General features: G+C 41.2%; 1 protein-coding gene across 1 annotated transcript; it reads left to right on the forward strand.

Moving 5' to 3' along the window:
* The first annotated feature begins 15241 nt into the window (after positions 1 to 15241).
* Positions 15242 to 16347, forward strand: LOC133035108 (uncharacterized). Its single transcript, XM_061110839.1, has 2 exons — positions 15242 to 16020; positions 16119 to 16347. The coding sequence occupies exons 1-2, from the start codon at positions 15498 to 15500 to the stop codon at positions 16124 to 16126; spliced, it is 531 nt and encodes a 176-aa protein (XP_060966822.1). The 5' UTR covers positions 15242 to 15497; the 3' UTR covers positions 16127 to 16347.
* The last annotated feature ends 3083 nt before the right edge of the window (positions 16348 to 19430 follow it).

The raw sequence follows: 19430 nt of genomic DNA on the forward strand, positions 1-19430 counted from the left end.
GGGACTAAGCGGAGAGAAGGGCTCTCAGGCCACAGCCTTCGGTTTAGGAGCCGAACACTGGGGCTCCTGGTGCCAGCACTTCCGGCGCCGGCGGTAAGTCTCCTTTAGTAGTTCATTATGTTCCTTCTATTGGCGAGTATGCCAGTCTTAGGCCCGTAGGGTTCGACGAGCGTCTTTATAGGTTTAGGATGCCCTCCACCCAGTGGGGAGACCATTTGAAGGAATTTTATTTTTCAAACTTAGGAGATTTCCTAGGTCGGTCCTGGATGGGTTCTGGTCCTCCGGAGCCCGTTCCCTTAGGCCCTTCAGCTTACATTACATCCAGCTGGTTCCGGCCTTCGGACAGCTATCTCGGAGATGATGCTGCCAGAATCAAAATTCGGAACTTTGCTAGGGCCGAATTAGAGAGTCAGGGTAGGACTAGCTTGCTTGTCATATCTTGTGTTGGTGGTTTCCCACGGATGTTCTAACACTTGCTTTCTTTTGTTGTAGCAGGTGCTTCTATGGACGCCATTATGGTCGAACTTGCCGAGGTTCACACTCCTGAGGCTCCTCCTCCCTTTACTTCTTCCCCGATGGCCCCCGCTTTAAAGATTTCTTCCAGTGCTCCTCCAGACACTATTGATTTAGTGGATGACGAGGAGGTGCTGCCGGGAGAAGGTCAAGAAAAGCAATGGGGCTTTTCTGAGGAAGTTGAAGAAGGTGCAGGAGGGCTCCGGGATCTTCCTAAGGAAGCTAAAAAAAATGAAGAAGAGCAAGAAATTGCTCTGATTTGCAAACGTAAAGGCAAAATGATTGCCCATGAGGAGCCCAAGCGGCTTCAGAGAGCTGATACTCCGGCCCACGGTCTCGATGGCGGGGTCTCTCCTATGGAAGAACATACTGCCCCTCCCAATATTGTGTTGACTCCGGTTCCTGGAGATGAGGCTAGACAGGAGCTCCGGATAGCTAAACACAACTACGCCATGGACGAATACTCCCGGGGGTATGCTGAGGTGGAAGCCCTTCGGAGGGTCTTGCGGGTTGAGATGCAAGACACCATCAACAACCCAGAATACCAGAATCCGTGGGACCTAAATTTGGACCCCCTGTCGGACTGGTTCCGTCGCTTCCTTGGGCCCACTTTAGCTCCCTTTGCTGCGGAGATGACTGGCGAGTTTGCGTCTCAGCTTACCCGGTGTGCGCCTAAGCGGTTCGCTACTTGTGCATCCTTGAACTCCATCTACCAAGTCCAGGATCTCAGCCACTCCCTCACCGTGGTAAGTATTTTGTAGTTTGCTTTTCCCCTTATTGTTTTCTTTTTTGGAGATTCTTTCTTATACTTGCATTGTTTTTTAGCTTGCTGCTGAAGCCGGCCGTCTCTCCAAGAACATAATCAACCATGGCTTCCACCTGTCTGATTTTGGGGACATGGACGAAGTTAGGAAGATTCTTCAGGATCTTACTGCTGAGAGGCGGCTTTACCAAGAGGCTGCTGAGCGCCTGGAGGCCGCTGCCAAAGCTAATGAGGAAGAGGCTAAGTGGAGGGAAGCCCAGGCGGAGGCGATGATCCGGGAGGAGGCCCTGCGGAGAGACAGGCTGGAGGCCAGGCACCAAGAGGAGCTGAGGGCGGAAGGCGAGGCCACTGCACAGGCCAGGCGGGAGCTTCGGGAGGCCAGGGAAGCCTTGGACGAGATGGCTGCCAAGGTGAGATCCTTAGAGGAAACTCACCAGGCAAACTTAGAATCCAGGGCCACTCTGGCCGCGGAGCTGAAGGAGCTCAGGGACTTCAAGGAACAAGCCTCAAAGAAGGCAAAAAGGGCTGAGCTTCTTTCTCCCGTTTCCTGCAGCCGGTGCACTAAGCGCTTTGACGATGGCGTCTTCATGGCTTGGTCTACCAACGACCAGAATATCAAGCTTACCTTCTACCCCAAACCTGAGGAGATGATCGCCAAATTTCGGAAGAAGAAGAAAAAGCTTGATGCCATGGTGGAGGCACGCATCGGACCTCGTCTCCCTCCGCGCATTGATTAGGCCGCTCGAGATTAACCCAGTACAACCAGGATTTCACCCAATCTCTTTTTTTGTATACATATTTGTTTACATACAGCTATTTTGAGACAATATTTATATAGCTGTTTTTATTTAAAGGGGAGACAATTTCTAAGGCCTGTCCCCGGGCCATTTGTATATATTTTGACCTGCCCTTTAGGGCTAGGATATTTATACGTGATCTTTTTTGATGCACATATTTCTCTTTTTGACCTGTCCTTTGGATCAGGATTTTTATACTTATGCTTTTTTATTTTTGTGCATACTCTTTTTGACCTGCCCTTTGGGTCAGGATATTTTACTTAGTTTGTTTTCTGTCTGTCCGTGCGGTATACCCTAGTACCCCCCTGAGTGGCATAGAAACTTTGTTTTTAAGGCACTCAGTTTTATTCAACATGGGGAGGATGTATACATTTAGACGGTACAAACTCTTTAAACAAAGTCTAAGTTACATTCTTGGCTATTGGTAATATTTTCTGAGGTGATCGGCATTCCAGGCTCTTGGCACAATGGTTCCATCCATTCTTTTTAGCTTGTAAGTGCCTGAGCCGATTTCGTCCTCGATTTCATATGGTCCTTCCCAATTTGGCCCAAGTACCCCCACTCCGGGTTCCTGGGTGGCTGGGAAGACTCTTCTTAGGACCATATCCCCAATAGCAAATTTTTTGTTTTTAACTTTAGAGTTAAAATACTTGGTCACCTTCTTTTGATAAGCTGCCATCCGTATTTGAGACTCGTCCTGGAGTTCTTCAACTTGATCCAAGGCTTCTTGAAGCAAAGCCTGATTTGTGGCTGGATCGTAAGTCGTTCTCCTGTGGGACGGGAATAACGTTTCTACCGGGACCATCGCTTCACAACCGTACGCCATTGAAAAAGGCGAGTGACCGGTCGTGGTTCTGGGGGTCGTCCGGTAGGCCCATAACACTCTAGGCAACTCTTCAGGCCAGTTGTTTTTGCAGGCCAGCAGCTTTTTCTTCAAGGTGACCTTTAGGATTTTGTTGACTGCTTCCGCTTGACCGTTTGTTTGAGGTCTGGCCACCGCGGAGAAGCTTTTCACTACTCCGTGTTGGTTGCAGAAGTCAGTAAATTCCTCGCAATCGAATTGCTTTCCATTGTCAGAGACTATTTTGTGAGGCAAGCCATATCGACACACTATGTTTTTGATAACAAAGTCCAGTGCTTTTTTAGCAGTTATGGTCTTCATGGGCTCAGCCTCCGTCCATTTGGTGAAGTAGTCTACTGCTACTATTGCATACTTTACTCCTCCTTTTCCTGTTGGCAGGGACCCAATCAGATCTATTCCCCATACCGCGAAGGGCCAGGGACTAGTCATCAGGGTGATTTCATTTGGAGGAGCTCTCGGTATGTTCGCGAACCTTTGACACGAATCACACTTTTGGACGTAGTCTATGCAATCTTTTTTCATTGTTGGCCAGAAGTACCCCTGTCTCAATATTTTCTTTGAGAGACTGGGTCCTCCCGTATGATCTCCACAGAACCCTTCGTGGACCTCTAGCATGATTTGTCTAGCTTCAGGGTCCGATACACACCTTAAATAAGGCATGCTGAGTCCTCTTCGGTAGAGAATTTGATCCATCATTACATAACGATGAGCCTGATACTGAATCTTCCGAGACAGTGCCCTTTCTTGGGGCAACTCACCTTTTGTTATGTATTTTATGATGGGGACCATCCAGCTGGGTTCTTGCCCAACCGTTATTGTGGTCTCTTTTATTTTGATGCTTGGCTCTGCCAAGCGTTCCACTGGTACTACCCCCAACTCTTCGATTTCGCTATCTGAGGCTAACTTAGCCAGACAGTCCGCGTGAGCGTTCTTTTCCCGGGGGATTCTTTCTATTTTGTAGTCCGTGAACTCGTGGAGTAGTTCCCGGACTATTGTTACGTACGCGGCCATTCGCTCGCCGCGTGTTTGGTATTCTCCGGATATCTGGTTTACGACCAGTTGGGAATCACTATAGACTTCCACTCTTTTGGCTCCTACGGCTTTTGCTAATTTCAGTCCTGCTATTAGGGCTTCATATTCGGCCTCATTGTTTGAAGCTGCGAAGTCGAACCGTAGGGCCGCCTGGAGTCGCAGTCCGGTTGGTGATATCATCGCCACTCCGGCTCCGGAACCATTTTCATTGGAGGCTCCGTCTACAAATACTCTCCATGTGGGGATTGGCGGTACCGGCATATTCGCGGTAGCCTCGGCTTCGTTGCATTCAGTAATGAAGTCCGCCAAGGCTTGGCCTTTTATAGAAATTCGGGGTATGTAGTGCAAGTCAAATTGACTTAGCTCCATTGCCCACTTGAGGAGCCTTCCGGATGCTTCAGGTTTTTGGAGGACTTGCCGGAGCGGGTGGTTGGTCAGTATCTTGATCGGATGTGCTTGGAAGTATGGCCTCAATTTCCTTGACGCCATCAGGAGGCAAAAAACCAGCTTTTCAATGACTGGGTACCTTGCTTCGGCTCCTATCATGCGCTTACTGACATAGTACACAGGATGCTGAGTTTTCTCTTCTTCCCGGACTAGGGCAGCACTGATCGCGTGTTCGGAGACAGCCAAATATAGAAATAGGTCTTCTCCGAGAACGGGTTTTGATAGGATAGGAGGCTTGGCCATGTGCTCTTTTAGTTTTTTGAATGCCTCCTCGCACTCGTCCGACCATTCAAACTTTTGGCACTTCTTCAATATGTTGAAGAAGGGTATGCACTTGTCCGTGGACCGTGAGATGAAGCGGCTTAAGGCCGCTACCTTTCCAGTCAGGCTCTGCACATCTTTATGCTTTTTGGGGGATGGCATGCTCAGGAGAGCCTGGATTTTTTCCGGATTTGCCTCAATCCCTCTTTGACTGACGATGAAGCCCAGAAACTTTCCTGACTTGACCCCAAAGGTGCATTTCTTTGGGTTGAGCTTCATGCCGTATCTCCGGACCACTTCGAAGCATTCCTCTAAGTCGCTTGCATGGCTGTTGCATGCTTTGGATTTGACGAGCATGTCATCTACATAAACCTCCATATTTCGCCCCAGGAGGCCTTTGAACATCCGGTTGACCATTCTCTAGTAGGTTGCTCCAGCGTTTTTCAGTCCGAAGGGCATGACTAAGTTACAGTATACCTCCTTATCGGTCCTGAAGCTAGTGCACTCCTGGTCTGCCGTATGCATCTTTATTTGATTGTACCCAGCATAGGCATCCATGAAGGATAGCAGTTTGAACCCAGAAGTGGCGTCTACCATCTGGTCGATCCTGGGCAGCAGGAAGCAGTCCTTCGGACAAGCTTTGTTTAGATTAGTGAAATCTATACAAACTCGCCAAGTTCCATTCGGCTTGGGCACTAGGACCGGATTGGCTAGCCACTCCGGATAGTATACGTCGCAGATCATGCCGTTAGTCAAAAATTTGTCCACCTCTTTCTCCAGAGCCTCGGCTTTCACCGAGTCGAGCGGGCGTCGCTTTTGCTGGACGGGGGGCATGTCCGGATTGACGTTGAGTACGTGGGTGATGACATGAGGGCTTATGCCAGTCATGTCTTCTTGGCGCCATGCAAAGATGTTGATGGCGCCCTTCAGTGTTTTTATTATTTTTTCTTTTTCCTCCGGATCTAGGTTCTTCCCCAGCCGGAGTACTTTAGTGGAGTCGAGGTCGCACAATGATAATTCCTCAACATCCTCCATCGGTTCCACAATTCTTTCGGACCCCACACGGGGGTCTAACTCATCTTCTTCAGCCACTTCTGGCTCAACTGACTCCCAGACCATTAGTACGGGCAGGTGGGTTGCGACATTGTAACATTGTCTTGCTTCCCCCTGGTTTCCCCTCACCGTTCTGATCCCGGCTTCCCGAGTAGGGAACTTTAGGCACAGGTGCCGAATCGATGTGACTGCGCCAAAGTCTACCAAGGCCGGTCGACCGAGGATCGCGTTGTAAGCTGTCAGACAGTCCACCACTACGAAAGTGCAGTATTTAAATGTGCTCTGGGGGTGTCCGGGCACAAGGTGACTGGGAGCCTTACTTTTCCCATTGGGATAAGTGTCGTCCCGTTAAACCCTGTGAGCTGGGAGCCACTGGGCGAGAGGTCCCGGTCCGTCAAGCCTATTGCGGTGAAGGCTTCCTTAAAGAGTAGGTTCACGGAACTCCCATTGTCAATTAAGACTCTGGCCACCACTTTATTCGCGATGGGGGTCTCTATGACCAATGGGTCATGATGAGGGAAGCGCACTGTCTTGGCGTCTTCTTCCGTGAACGTGATGGGTTGGTCCATCAGCCGGGGCCTTTGAGCTGGGAGTTGAGTAACCTCCCAAATCTCATTGTGTTTCACGGCCCCTGCGTATCGTTTAAGCTCCTTGCGAGTAGTTCCTCCGATATGGGGACCTCCGGAGATCATGCTACCCTCCCATTAGGCCTGGGCGGCAGACCGGGGATGTGCTGGGCGTCGCCCGTGGGAGCAGCTGGAGCTAATGCCCCTGTTGTACCCCCCGGTGTTCCCTGAGGCATACCCACAGTCGCCTGGCCCGGATTAAGGTGGGGCAACCTGTTTTTGATCCACTCGTAGAGGTGGCCTAACCGGATTAGGTTTTCAATCTCGTCCTTGAGATTCTTGCATTCATTGGTGCTATGACCGATGTCGTTGTGGTATTCACATCTTTTGCTCGGATCTCTCCGGGAGCTATCCTTGTACAACGGTTGTGGCCTCCGGTAGTGTGTATTTTTCCTAGTAGCAAAGTACACACGCTCTTGGGAGTCTGACAGCTCCGTGTATTGAGTGTACTGGGGGTGTACCCCCTTTTCAGGCACTTCTCCCCCGTCCGAGTGCTACCCTTGGAGGACCTTTTACTCCTCGAGCCCTGGGAAGGGCCTGCCAGGCTGGCAGCCGGAGCAGAGTGCGAAGGAGTTTGTCCATTTATTCCGGACGGGTTGCCGAAATGGGATGATGCTGGTGCCAAGGCCTGGCCCTGACTATATCTGGGGGTAGCATAGAATTGTATGCCACTTGCTTGTGGAGTTGCGGTCGGGGTAATACTCGAGGGCGATACTCCGGGCGTATATCCTGCTATCCCGGTGGGATAGTATCCTCCGTAAGCCACGATTTGGGCTTCTTCGAGGTTGATATATTTTTGGACTCTCTTCTAGAATTCCTGAAGGCTAGCGGCTCCTTCTTGCTGTAGTTCATTCCAGAAGGGAGTCCCAGTGCGGATGCCTGCTTGGAGTAGCGCAAGCTGTTGTCCGTCGTCAACTTTCTTGGTTTTCGAGGCTTCCTCTCGGAACCTCTTTATATAATTCTTCAAGGTCTCGGTGGGCAGTTGCTTAATATTAGTCAAGGCACTGACCTCCAGGTTGACCTTTCTTGCGGCGACAAACTGTCTCCAGAAGTTGGTCTGTAGCTTGTTCCAACAGCCCACGGATCCCGGTTCCAATTTTTTGAACCATTCCTCCGTGGACCCACTTAGAGTAAGCGGGAAGCACAGACATTTGGCATCATTACTGACCCTCATGACCGTCATGACACGGTTGAACCGTGACAAGTGGTCGCTAGGATCGGAGTTCCCGGTATAAGCTGCCATTTCGGGCATCTTGAAGTTCTTAGGGAGCTCCGCCTCTAAGATGTGCTTAGCACATGGCTCCCGATCCTTGCTGTCTGAGTCGGAGTCATCTCCTTTCTGTCTCCGGGAGACTCGGGCAATGTCTTTTCGAAGTATGGCGAGTTCTGCCATAATTCCTTCATTTAACGTACCCGTGGAGACCGCGGGTCCGTATCTTTTTTGGTCAAGGTGATATTGGAGATCACCTTGGTTCCCATTGATTTGATTTCTCAGATCAACGGGAGGACACCTCTGTCCTCTTCTCCCTCTACCCCGGGGCTCTTGGTGCACGGAAACGCTTTTTCGGTCCTCTCGATCCTGAGGGCCAAAGCTCCCTTTTTGGGGCTTGCCCCTCTGCGGACCTTTCCCTTTAGGGAAATCTGAGCGGACCTTTCGCGGATCCTGCGCCTTTTTCTTTCGCCCTGGGGTAGAGGTAGGGTTTTTTGTTTGGTTCCCTTCAGCAGGGTACCTTATAGGGCTAGGCTCCCTAGATTTCTGCTGTTGGGAACTAGGCGAGGACGTCGCTGGTTCCTTGCCAAGTCCAGCGGTCATTGCCTTGGGGTGCACGTGAATGCCAGCCGCCTCCATGGCTTTTTGCATGGCCAGCATCACTTCTTGCATTTTCTGGTTTTGCGCTTTCTGAGCTTCGATCTCGGCTTCGTGATCGATAGCTTTTTGTCTGAGAAGCACCAATTCCGATTAACTACCTTCGTCGTAGGCATACTCATCGAGGTTTCCCTCGTAGTCATTATCTGGAATTCCTTCTTCTTCCTCGGAACCCTCAGCTGCTCTTGAGGCTACATCTTCCTCATTCGGGTCTTGAGCATCTTCGAGAGGGCGAGGCTGACGAGTACTTCTAGTCTCCACCATGTTTGTGAAGTCAAGTGTTCGTTTACAGTAGCTTTCTTCAGCTCTCAATGAAAGCACCAAAATGTTGACCGAGGTTTTCGGCAACTAATAAAATATTATAAAGTTACTGAGCTGTAAGAAATTGAGAGAAGGATTTTTACGTGGTTGGGGCGTTAATGAGCCTTAGTCCACGAGTCTTTATTATTTATGGATGTCTTTAATACAGAGAATGTATTTGAGGAGTGTTTCACTCTTATAAATACAGAGAATGTTCTTGGTGAGTATTTACTCTACTTGCTCATATGCAGCCCAAGATTCTCGATCCCATTTAATGAGCTTTGAGGGGGTATTTATAGTGTTTTTGGTGGGGTGATCCCCAGAGTTATCCTTACAAGTGTATCTGTAAGTATCCATAAAGTTGGGCATTCCCAATGAATATACCATGGGTAATGCATGGTCAAATCCCTAGGTGCTGTAGGGTTTTTATGTGGAATGTCCTTATTGCCTTTTGACTGATGTGACTCTTCACAGTGTAGCCGTGGCTAGACTTAAATGATCATTACTGTGCAGCTGTTGGTTGGAGGTTGTGCCGTCAGACTTTATTGCGTGTAGCAGTCCCAACACGCTTCCTCCCATGCGGCATTTAATGCGACTTGATTGCTCAGGAGAAACCTGACACCTCGCGGAGATGCCTTAGCGTTATTCGAGCTTCCGGGAGCATATGGAGTTTCATGTGCCTTCTCCGGGGGCTACATCCCGGACGCTACCTTATGGCATAAAGACTTAGCAAATATTGTAAATTGCTTGATCCACGTGTCCTTATCTGGTTGGTCCACGTATATTGGGCAAAATCAGGGGCAACAGGAGACAAGGTGAAATACAAGGAAGCGGGTGACTTTGTTAGATGCATTGAAGAGTGTCAATTAGAAGATCTCAAGTCAAGTGTAGCTTCTTTACTTGGTCCAACAAAAGACAAGGCAAAGAGCAAATTTACTCGAAGATTGATAGGGTGCTAGTTAATGATCTATGGCTGGAGAAGATGCCCAATTCAGAAGCTGTCTTTCTCACTGAAGGCACCTTCGATCACACTCCAGTTGTTATGACTATCTATCCAGAAATGCTTAGTGGCAAAAAACCATTTAAGTACTTCAGAATGTGGTCATTGCACAAACTTTTTCCTAACATTTTGGCAAGAATTTGGCAGGTCAAAGGCACTAGAATGTTTCAGCTTGTGACTAAACTGAAGATGCTAAAGTCTGAGTTGAAGAAACTGAACAAGGAAGCTTTTTCTGACATAGAAGCAAAGGAAACCGAGTTGAAAGATCTGCTTATTGTTCTTCAAGGAAATCTTCAGGAAGATCCTTTTAATGATGAACTGCAAAAAAAGGAGAAAGACACCAGGGAGGCCTACATACAAGTGCAAAAGGATTTATTTTCCTTCTTGCAACGAAAGGCAAAAGTTAATTAGCTCAAGGGAGGAAATGACAATACAACATTTTTTCATACTAGCATTAAAGACAGAAGGAGGCAAAATAGAATACTCTCTATAGAATCAAAAGAAGGTACAAGATATGAAGATCCAGAGCAGGTAACAAAGGCCTTTCTTGATTTCTACAAAAGTCTTCTTGAGAGTAAAATGGAGAATAGGAAGCAAGTGAAAAGTTCCATTATGGACCAGGGACCACTGGTAACAAGTCAACAGGCTGAGATTCTACTTAGAGATTTCACTAGAGAAGATGTCAAGGAGGCCTTGTTTGGGATCCCTGGAACCAAGGCTCCTGGGACAGATGGTTACTCAAGTTTCTTCTTTCAAGACAACTGGAAAACTATTGGAGAAGAACTTTTTGGAGCTATTTCATCCTTTCTTCAGACTGGTCAACTTCTCAAGGAAATAAACTCCACTGTTATCACACTTGTCCCCAAGATGAAATGTCCAAACACGGTGAGTGATTATAGACCTATTGCTTGCTGCAATATCATTTACAAAGTAGCAACAAAGATGATTTGTACTAGACTCAAACAAATATTGCCTGATCTTATAGCTCAGAACCAAGAGGGCTTTGTTTCTTGGAGGTTCATAGCTCATAATATAATGCTTTGCCAGGATTTAGTTAGACATTTTGGGAGGAAAGTTACCAAACCAGGATGTGTGATTAAACTTGACATTCAGAAGGCTTATGATACACTGGATTGGGATTACTTGGAGGAAATTTTGCGTGCCTTTAGGTTTCTCTACAAGTTTATAAAGTTGATCATGAATTGTGTACGGACTCTTAGATACTCTCTGATGTTTAATGTGTTAGGTTTTATGCCCTAAATAAAACTCCATTTCAATGTAATCTATTTTATTCAACATCAATAAAGAAACAGAAGTATTTTTCATTCATTTGTGTATGTTTTGGCTCACTTTATCAATTGCTTGTCTAATTGATTTATAAATTCATCTTAAACCCTTTTCACATACTTGATCATGTTTATTGTGCTGTCATCACATTGGAAAGTAAACATGACTATGTGAATAAAGTTTTCTAGATTTATCAGACACAGGGTTTTACTGATATGATAATCTACAACAAGAGTTTACTTGTATTTGGACAAATACTATGTTCTTTCCAGAACATTGGTTAAAGTAAATCTCAGGTTGGATGCATGGAGTATGCATCGGAAGGGACCGATATTGAACTTTGACTTAGATTTAATTAAACTTACCGTAAAATCTATTCAAGTCAATATCGCCAAGTTGATCCTAGATCAAATGATCTTAATCCTGTTATGATTAGGCTCAATCTTGAAAGGCTATTCGTGTTCCTTTGAATTGTTAGTTAAGCCTACTTTTAGGTCAGGGTGATACATACTTTTTGGGAACACGGTAGTGCAATTGAGTGGGAGCGCTAGCATAAACATGGAATCTATAGCTTCTACCTGGCGAATAGTAAGCAAAGGATGATTTCCTTCGAGCTTGACCAAACGAAAATAAATGGTGGAGATCTCATTTCACATAAGCTGAAATATCATTTATATGGGGTCAAGTGTTTTAAGGATAAAATACATAGTAGGGTGTCACGGTAGTTTAATCCCTTTACTGTGTAGATCATTCATATAGAGGATCATTGATCACATTAGGATTATAACAATGGATAACTAATGATGTGTCTATATGGTGGAACATATAGAGCATTCTATATACTGAGAGTGCAATTCTAAGTTCTATGCGTGGATTCAACGAAGAATTAATAAGTTAGTGAATTTTAGTGCTAAATTCTTGATCTACTTATTGGAAGCTCGGTTATATAGACCCATGGTCCCCCCACTAGTTGAGATAATATTGTTTGTAAGACTCATGTAATTGGTTTGATTAATCAATTATAATTCACGAATTAGACTATGTCTATTTGTGAAATTTTCACTAAGTAAGGGCGAAATTGTAAAGAAAGAGTTAATAGGGGCATATTTGTTAATTATGATACTTTGTATGGTTCAATTAATAAATATGATAAATGACAATATTATTTAATAATTATTTATAGTTATTAAATAGTTAGAATTGGCATTTAAATGATTGAATTAGGAAATTGGCATTTTTGAGAAAATCAGATACAAAAGGTGTTAAAATTGCAAAATTGTAAAAATCAAGGCCCAGTCCACCTAGCCATGGCCGGCCACCTTTATAGGTATTTTAAGTTGATTTTTTCATTATTTTAATGCCATATAATTCAAATCTAACCCTAGTGGAATGCTATAAATAGATAGTGAAGGCTTCAGGAAAATTACACTTTCTGAATCAGAAAAACCTAAGCCTCCACTCTCTCTTCTCTAGCCGCCACTCTCTCTCTTGCTTCTTCCTTTGAATTTCGAAATTACTTTAGTGATTAGAGTAGTGCCCACACACATCAAGCAATACCTCAATCATAGTGAGGAAGATCGTGAAGAAAGATCATCAGCAAAGGAGATTCAGCATCAAGGATTCAGAGAAAGAGATCCAGGTTCAGATCTTGATAATACTCTGCTACAGAAAGGATTCAAGGGTTAGAGATCTGAACGGAAGGAGTCATTATATTCCGCTGCACCCAATGTAAGGTTTCTTAAACTTTATATGTGTTTAATTTATCGTTTTAGAAAGTTCTTATTTAGGATGTTAATAAACATACTTGTGAGTAGATCTAAGATCCTGGTAAAATAATATCCAACAACTGGTATCAGAGCCATGGTAATTGATTTACTTGCAAGAAATTTGGACTTTAAAACGATTGTTTGTATGTTCTTTGGATGGTATCATGTTGTATTGAGTGTTATTTGATGATTGATTGATGTTTGTGAAATTTTCGTGAAAAATAATTGCGATTTTATCTCTGGAATTATTTTTATTGGATAGTATGGAAACAATTAAGCAAGTTAGCCTTTTACAGAACTTAATTTGGATTTTATTTGAATTAGTTATGATTTTTTGAAGATTTGAAAAAATCGGGGCTATGCTAATATTTTCCGTACAGTTTCGAATTTTTTTGTTTTTCTTCGATTTTTCATGCTTTTTCATGGAATTAACTTCCAATTTTTTGTATAGTTTTGTATTTATACTATTACTATTCCTAATTCAATTCTAATTATCATTTTGAATTAATTTAATATTTTTTTTAATTTAATTCAAGATATTAGTGTAATTTGAATTTGAATAGAATTAGTATCTATCTTCTTGCTTAAAAATCTATCTTATTTTTAAATTTGATTATATCTTATTTTTTTTTTAATTTAAGGTCAAATTTTATAAGATATTTATAAAATCTTTTAAGATATTTTTAAGATATCTTATCTTTTAAGATATTTTTAATTATATCTTATCTTTTAAGATTTTTTTTAAATTAAATCTTTTTAGATATTTTGACCTTATTTAAATTTAAAATAAGATATTTATAATCATGTAATTTTAAATAGATGTAAGATATTTTGCTAACTTTTAAATTTTGTTATTTTATTTATTTAAATTAAATTTAAAATCTGAAAAGATATTTTATTTATCTTTTCTAATTTTTATTTAATTTTTATTTTTAAAATAACATTTAATTTTTAAAAGTAGTTAGCAAATTTTGAAATTATGTTTAGGTTGGTTGAAACCTAATTTTTCAAAAAGTAGGTTTAATTTTAAATATTTTTTTTAAATTTCGAAATTTAAATTTTATTTCCGAAATTAAATTTTTTTTTAAATTTTATTTTATTTTTCGAATATTAAAATATTTTTTAATTATTTATTTTTTCGAAATTATTTATTTAAAATTAAATAAATCCTACTTCCAACTATCCAGCTAACCTTGTTGTAGGAGTATGTGGTTTTAGCTTGTATGTAAGTTTTTAAAACCTATTATTACTTGATTGCAAATAGCCATGGTTACCTTTTGCCAGATCTAATGATCTGATGGCTCCCTTGGTCAAGATAATAATTTGTAACAGGTATATTTACAATCTTCTTTCATCTGTGTATGACCTAGCAACATGATAGGACCCATCCAAAGTGTGCCTGTGTGAGCCTATGTGTTTAATTTTATTATAGATGCATATAGGTTAATGTTGCTAAAATAAATTATCATAGTTCTTGATAGAATTTATTTAGGCCCATTTAGTTTTTGGGCCTATTCAATTAATAACAGTTGTTCTTATTAAGGTTAAATTCCTCTCTTTTGGGCCTTGTGTGAGAGTTGGGAGCCATAGAAGTGGGTACAACATACTGAACCCAGCACCCCCTCACATGAACCACCCCAATTGTGAAGGCCCATTTGCCTGATTTGAATAACTGTACTAGGTTAATTACACTAGTTTAACCTAATTAAAATTGATTAGCAACATAATTAATTTCATTTATTTTGAAATTAATTTAGAAAATCATAGTTTAAAGAATTTTATATTCTAAGCTAAACTATATGTATTTTCTTGTATTTAATTAAATATAGAATAATAACCATCTAGATTCTTTCTGGAACTTAATTTAAATTTTTTCATTTAATATTCCTATTTAAGTTGATATTTAGTTATCTACAACTAACCAACTTAAATCTGAATATCTTTTGAATTCAAAATTTCAAAAATTAAGTTGAGGAATTTTAGGCATTGGTTATTAAGATTCTTTAGATATTTTTTAGGTTAATATCTTTTCGAATATTAACTTAAAAATGGAATATCTTCAAAATTAAGTGGTTACAACTTAATTTTAAATTTAATTAAATCTGATTTGAAAGATATTTAAGTTGATTTTTTAGATTCTTCTAAAACAACTTAAACAAGATATTTTCAAATTTGCTCCATTTTTATTCAAATTTATTTTTTGAATTTAATTAATAATTGAAAATTAATTAAAGTTGATTTTTTATTTAAATCAATTTTGATTTGTAATTTTTCATTATTATATTATGGAACTTGTTCGATATTTATTTGAATTTATTTTTCAATTTAAATAATAATTGAAAATTAATTAAAGTTGATTTTTTATTTAAACCAACTTTAGTTTGTAATTTTTCATTATTATAATATCGAATTTAAATGATTATACAAAATACATATATATTTTTTTTAAATAATGAGCTTTTAATCAAGAGATATTCGATCTCCATTGTGGGTTTTACACCGCGTTTGTTTTAGTGAGTAATCCTCCCTAATGGAGGAACGTTCATTAGCAATTTCGCACCGTTTAACCTCACATGATAAGTAATTTGTAAGTGTTTTGTATGGTATAGATCACCCTAATGGTGGCGACCATACTTGACTTACAAGTTATGAAACAATGGTGGAAGCTCATAAGATAGAATTGCCTTGACTCTCGCCTAAACGAGGCAACGCTGAATTCCAATCTTGATCGAATAAAAGGTTGCTAGAATGGTTATCATTTTAGATGAGCTGACAACTCTATTCAATGGATGATGCTTTGACTCTCGCCTAAACGGGACACTGTATCAGTTTGTTGAAATGCCTTGGAAAATAAACTATGTTAGATTTAGTATTTCTATAACATATGTCATTACTTGTTATTTTCTAAATTGTGTATGAATTTATGAGCCAAAACCTTACTTCTGTTTTATTGATGTGTTGTAGTGTCATTATGAATAACCCTCACCCCGATCCTCTCTTAGTTACTATCTTAGCAAAAGAACTCTATAGTGTGAAAATGCATCCTGGTAGTTGCATTACTTCGCACCTGTTGATGATGAATCTGAAGTTCCAAAAGGCAAATCTACTAGGAATTGATTTATCAAGAGAACAATGGGTCCAACTTATCCTTAATAGTCTTCCTCCGGAGTATAATGAATTTGTTATCTCTTACATGATCAACAATTCTAACTCCTCCGACATGGACAAGCTCGAAGCAGAATTACGAGCCCATGAACGGAACTTGATTGCAATGGGTCCCCCTAGGTTTGCAATCAATAATCGAAGGAAAAGGACTAGGTATGAAGGATCTAGCAAAACTGCTTCTTCAAGTACAATTATCAGACATAATCTTCTATGTTCGAATTGTAATGGAAAGGGTCATCATGAAGAACGATGTCCCAGGCTTCTAAACAATTCAAACGAAGGTAATGCTTTTTTCTTTGAATCATGTGTTATAGAGAACGACAAATCCATCTGGATTGTTGATTCTGGGTCTACTAACCATGTATGTTCTTCACTGCAGTTGCTTGAAACTTGGGAAAATCTGCTTCCAGGAGAGTTACAGCTTAAAGTTGGCAATGGCGAATTAGTATCGGTCAAAGCTAGAGGAAAAGCCCGCATCAAGTTTCAACAAAGATTTTTAATTTTAGAAAATGTTTTATTTATTCCAAACTTTAGTAGAAACTTGATTAGTGTCTCATGTTTGCAAACACAATCTTATATTTTGAATTTTTCGAGTACAAATTGTTCAATTTCTCGTAATGGATTTCAAATATGTGTTGCTATAATGGAACAAGGGCTTTATGTTTTAAGACCGAGTACTCAAATCTCACTAAATAGTGAACTTTTCAGTGTAGCTAGACCTAGAAAGCTAAAAAGAAAAGAGATTGATAATGATGATCAAATTTATCTATGGCATTTACGTTTAGGTCATATAGGCTTTGATAGACTCAATAGGCTCACCAAAGACGGTCCATTGAAAAATGTCGTCTTAGGTGAATTGCCAGTATGCGAGTCCTGCCTAGAAGGAAAAATGACTAAACGTTCTTTCTCTGCAAAGGGAGAGCGTGCCAAAATCCCTCTAGGGTTAGTGCATTCCGATGTCTACGGACCTTTGAATGTCAAAGCCCGAGGTGGTTATGAGTATTTTGTCACTTTCATTGACGATTTCTCTAGATATAGTTTTCTTTACCTAATGCAAAAGAAATCTGAAACGTTTAAAAAGTTTCAGGAGTTTCATGCTTTGGCCCAAAACCAATTAGGTAAATCATTAAAGATCTTGCGAACTGATAGGGGTGGAGAATATATGGATATGCAGTTCAAAGATCATTTAATTGAACTTGGAATTGAATCCCAATACACTGCCCCAGCTACTCCACAACAAAATGGAGTTGCAGAAAGAAGAAATCGCACTCTTTTGGAAATGGTTAGGTCTATGCTGAGTTATTCAACTCTGTCTACGTCCTTCTGGGGATATGCTATACAAATGGCAAATGACATTCTAAATGTTGTTCCATCTAAAGCAGTCCCTAAGACACCCGTCGAACTTTGGAATGGTCGAACACCTAGTTTACGCCATTACAGAATTTGGGGGTGCCCTGCTCATGTCTTAAGAAAGAAAGAAGGCAAACTTGAATACGTACCGAAGTATGCATGTTTGTCGGAAATTCTAAAGAGACTAGGGGTGGACTATTTTATAGTCACAAGGATAATAAAGTGTTTGTTTCTACAAATGCTACTTTCCTTGAAGAGAACTATATTAAAGACTACAAACCGAAAAGTAAAGTTGTTCTAGAGGAATTGCTATCAGATATAAGTCCTTCCAATGTTCCGTCCTCTTCCACTCGTGAAGAAGACGATCCCACTCCCTCAGTTGAACAAACTGAGAAATCTACTACTAAAGTTTCTGTTCAGAAGACAACCGTACCTCTTCGTAGTGGGAGGGTTTCAACAAAACCTGCTCGTTATGGCTTGGATGGTGAAATCAATATGGTCGTAGGTGACGGTATTGATGACGATCCATTAACCTATAAACAGGCAATGGCTAGTCCGCAACGGAAATGATGGTCAGCCGGAATGGATTCAGAAATGGATTCCATGAAAAAGAACAAAGTCTGGGTATATGTAGACGCACCTGACGACTATCATCCGATAGGATGCAAGTGGGTTTACAAGAAGAAAAGAGGAGCTGGAGGCGAAGTCGAAACTTTTAAAGCTAGACTTGTAGCCAAGGGTTATACCCAAAGAGAAGGCGTGGACTATGAGGAAACTTTTAGTCCTATTGCCATGCTCAAATCCATCCGAATTCTTCTCTCCATAGCTGTTGCTTTCGATTATGAAATCTGGCAAATGGATGTCAAGACTGCCTTCCTTAATGGGGTACTTGAAGAAACCATCTATATGGAGCAACCAGAAGGTTATGTTCTTCCTGGGCAGGAAAAGAAAGTTTGCAAGTTAAACAGGTCTATCTATGGACTTAAGCAAGCTTCTCGCTCATGGAACAAGAGGTTTGATGAAATCATCAAGACCTACGGCTTTCTTCAGAATGAAGATGAACCTTGTGTTTACCAACTCAAGGAAGACCAAATAGTAGTATTCCTGGTCCTTTATGTTGATGACATTTTGATCATTGGAAACAATGTCAAGAAAATGACTCACATTAAGGAATGGCTCAACACACAATTAGAAATGAAAGATTTGGGTGAAGCAGCCTATGTTCTTGGTATTCAGATTATCAGAAACCGGAAGAACAGATCCCTTGCTCTCTCTCAAACAGCCTACATAGACAAAGTCTTAGAGAGATTCTTCATGAACAATGCCAATGGGGCAAACATGCCCTCTAGATTTGGTATTCGTCTATCTAAGGAACAGTCACCGACTGATCCTCAAGAGATAGAAGACATGGCAAATATTCCCTATGCCTCTGCAGTTGGAAGTCTAATGTATGCAATGTTATGCACTAGACCTGACATCTGTTATGCTGTTGGAATAGTGAGCAGGTATCAGTCTAATCCAGGACAAGAACATTGGAATGCAGTTAAGTATATTCTGAAATACTTAAAGAGTACAGGGAATCTTGTGTTAGTCTACAAGGGTGGTGCTTTAAATCCCATAGGCTACACTGATTCAGATTTCCAGCAAGTCTTGAAGACAGGAAATCAACATCTGGGATGGTGTTTAATCTTGGGTGTGGAGCAGTGGTTTGGAGAAGTGCTAAACAAACCTCGATATCGGACTCAACTATGGAAGCTGAATACATAGCAAGAAGTCGCTAAAGAACTTGTCCGGCTAAGAAAGTTCTTCACCAGCATAGGAGTTGTTCCTGGAATGGAAAAGCCTCTGGTACTACTCTGTGATAACAATGGAGCAATAGCAAACAGTAAAGAACCTCGAAGCCACAAGAGAAGCAAACACATTGAAAGGAAGTATCATATTATCAGAGAATACGTGGCAAGAGGGGATGTACTAGTTGAGAAAGTTGACACAGAGGACAACCTGGCTGATCCATATACCAAAGTCTTGGCCGTGACAGCCTTTGAAAAGCACCGTCAGAATTTAGGATTAATTGATATGTACTAATTAGTTTTATATTAGTGCAAGTGGGAGTTTGTTAGGTTTTATGCCCTAAATAAAACTCCATTTCAATGTAATCTATTTTATTCAACATCAATAAAGAAACAGAAGTATTTTTCATTCATTTGTGTATGTTTTGGCTCACTTTATCAATTGCTTGTCTAATTGATTTATAAATTCATCTTAAACCCTTTTCACATACTTGATCATGTTTATTGTGCTGTCATCACATTGGAAAGTAAACATGACTATGTGAATAAAG

The sequence above is a fragment of the Cannabis sativa genome, chromosome 2 (genome assembly GCF_029168945.1).
Source record: "Cannabis sativa cultivar Pink pepper isolate KNU-18-1 chromosome 2, ASM2916894v1, whole genome shotgun sequence".
Taxonomy (NCBI): Eukaryota; Viridiplantae; Streptophyta; class Magnoliopsida; order Rosales; family Cannabaceae; genus Cannabis; species Cannabis sativa.

Bases quoted from the DNA above. Each gene is read 5' to 3' on its own strand.
- LOC133035108 (XM_061110839.1), top strand. From the start codon at position 15,498: ATGAGCCAAAACCTTACTTCTGTTTTATTGATGTGTTGTAGTGTCATT.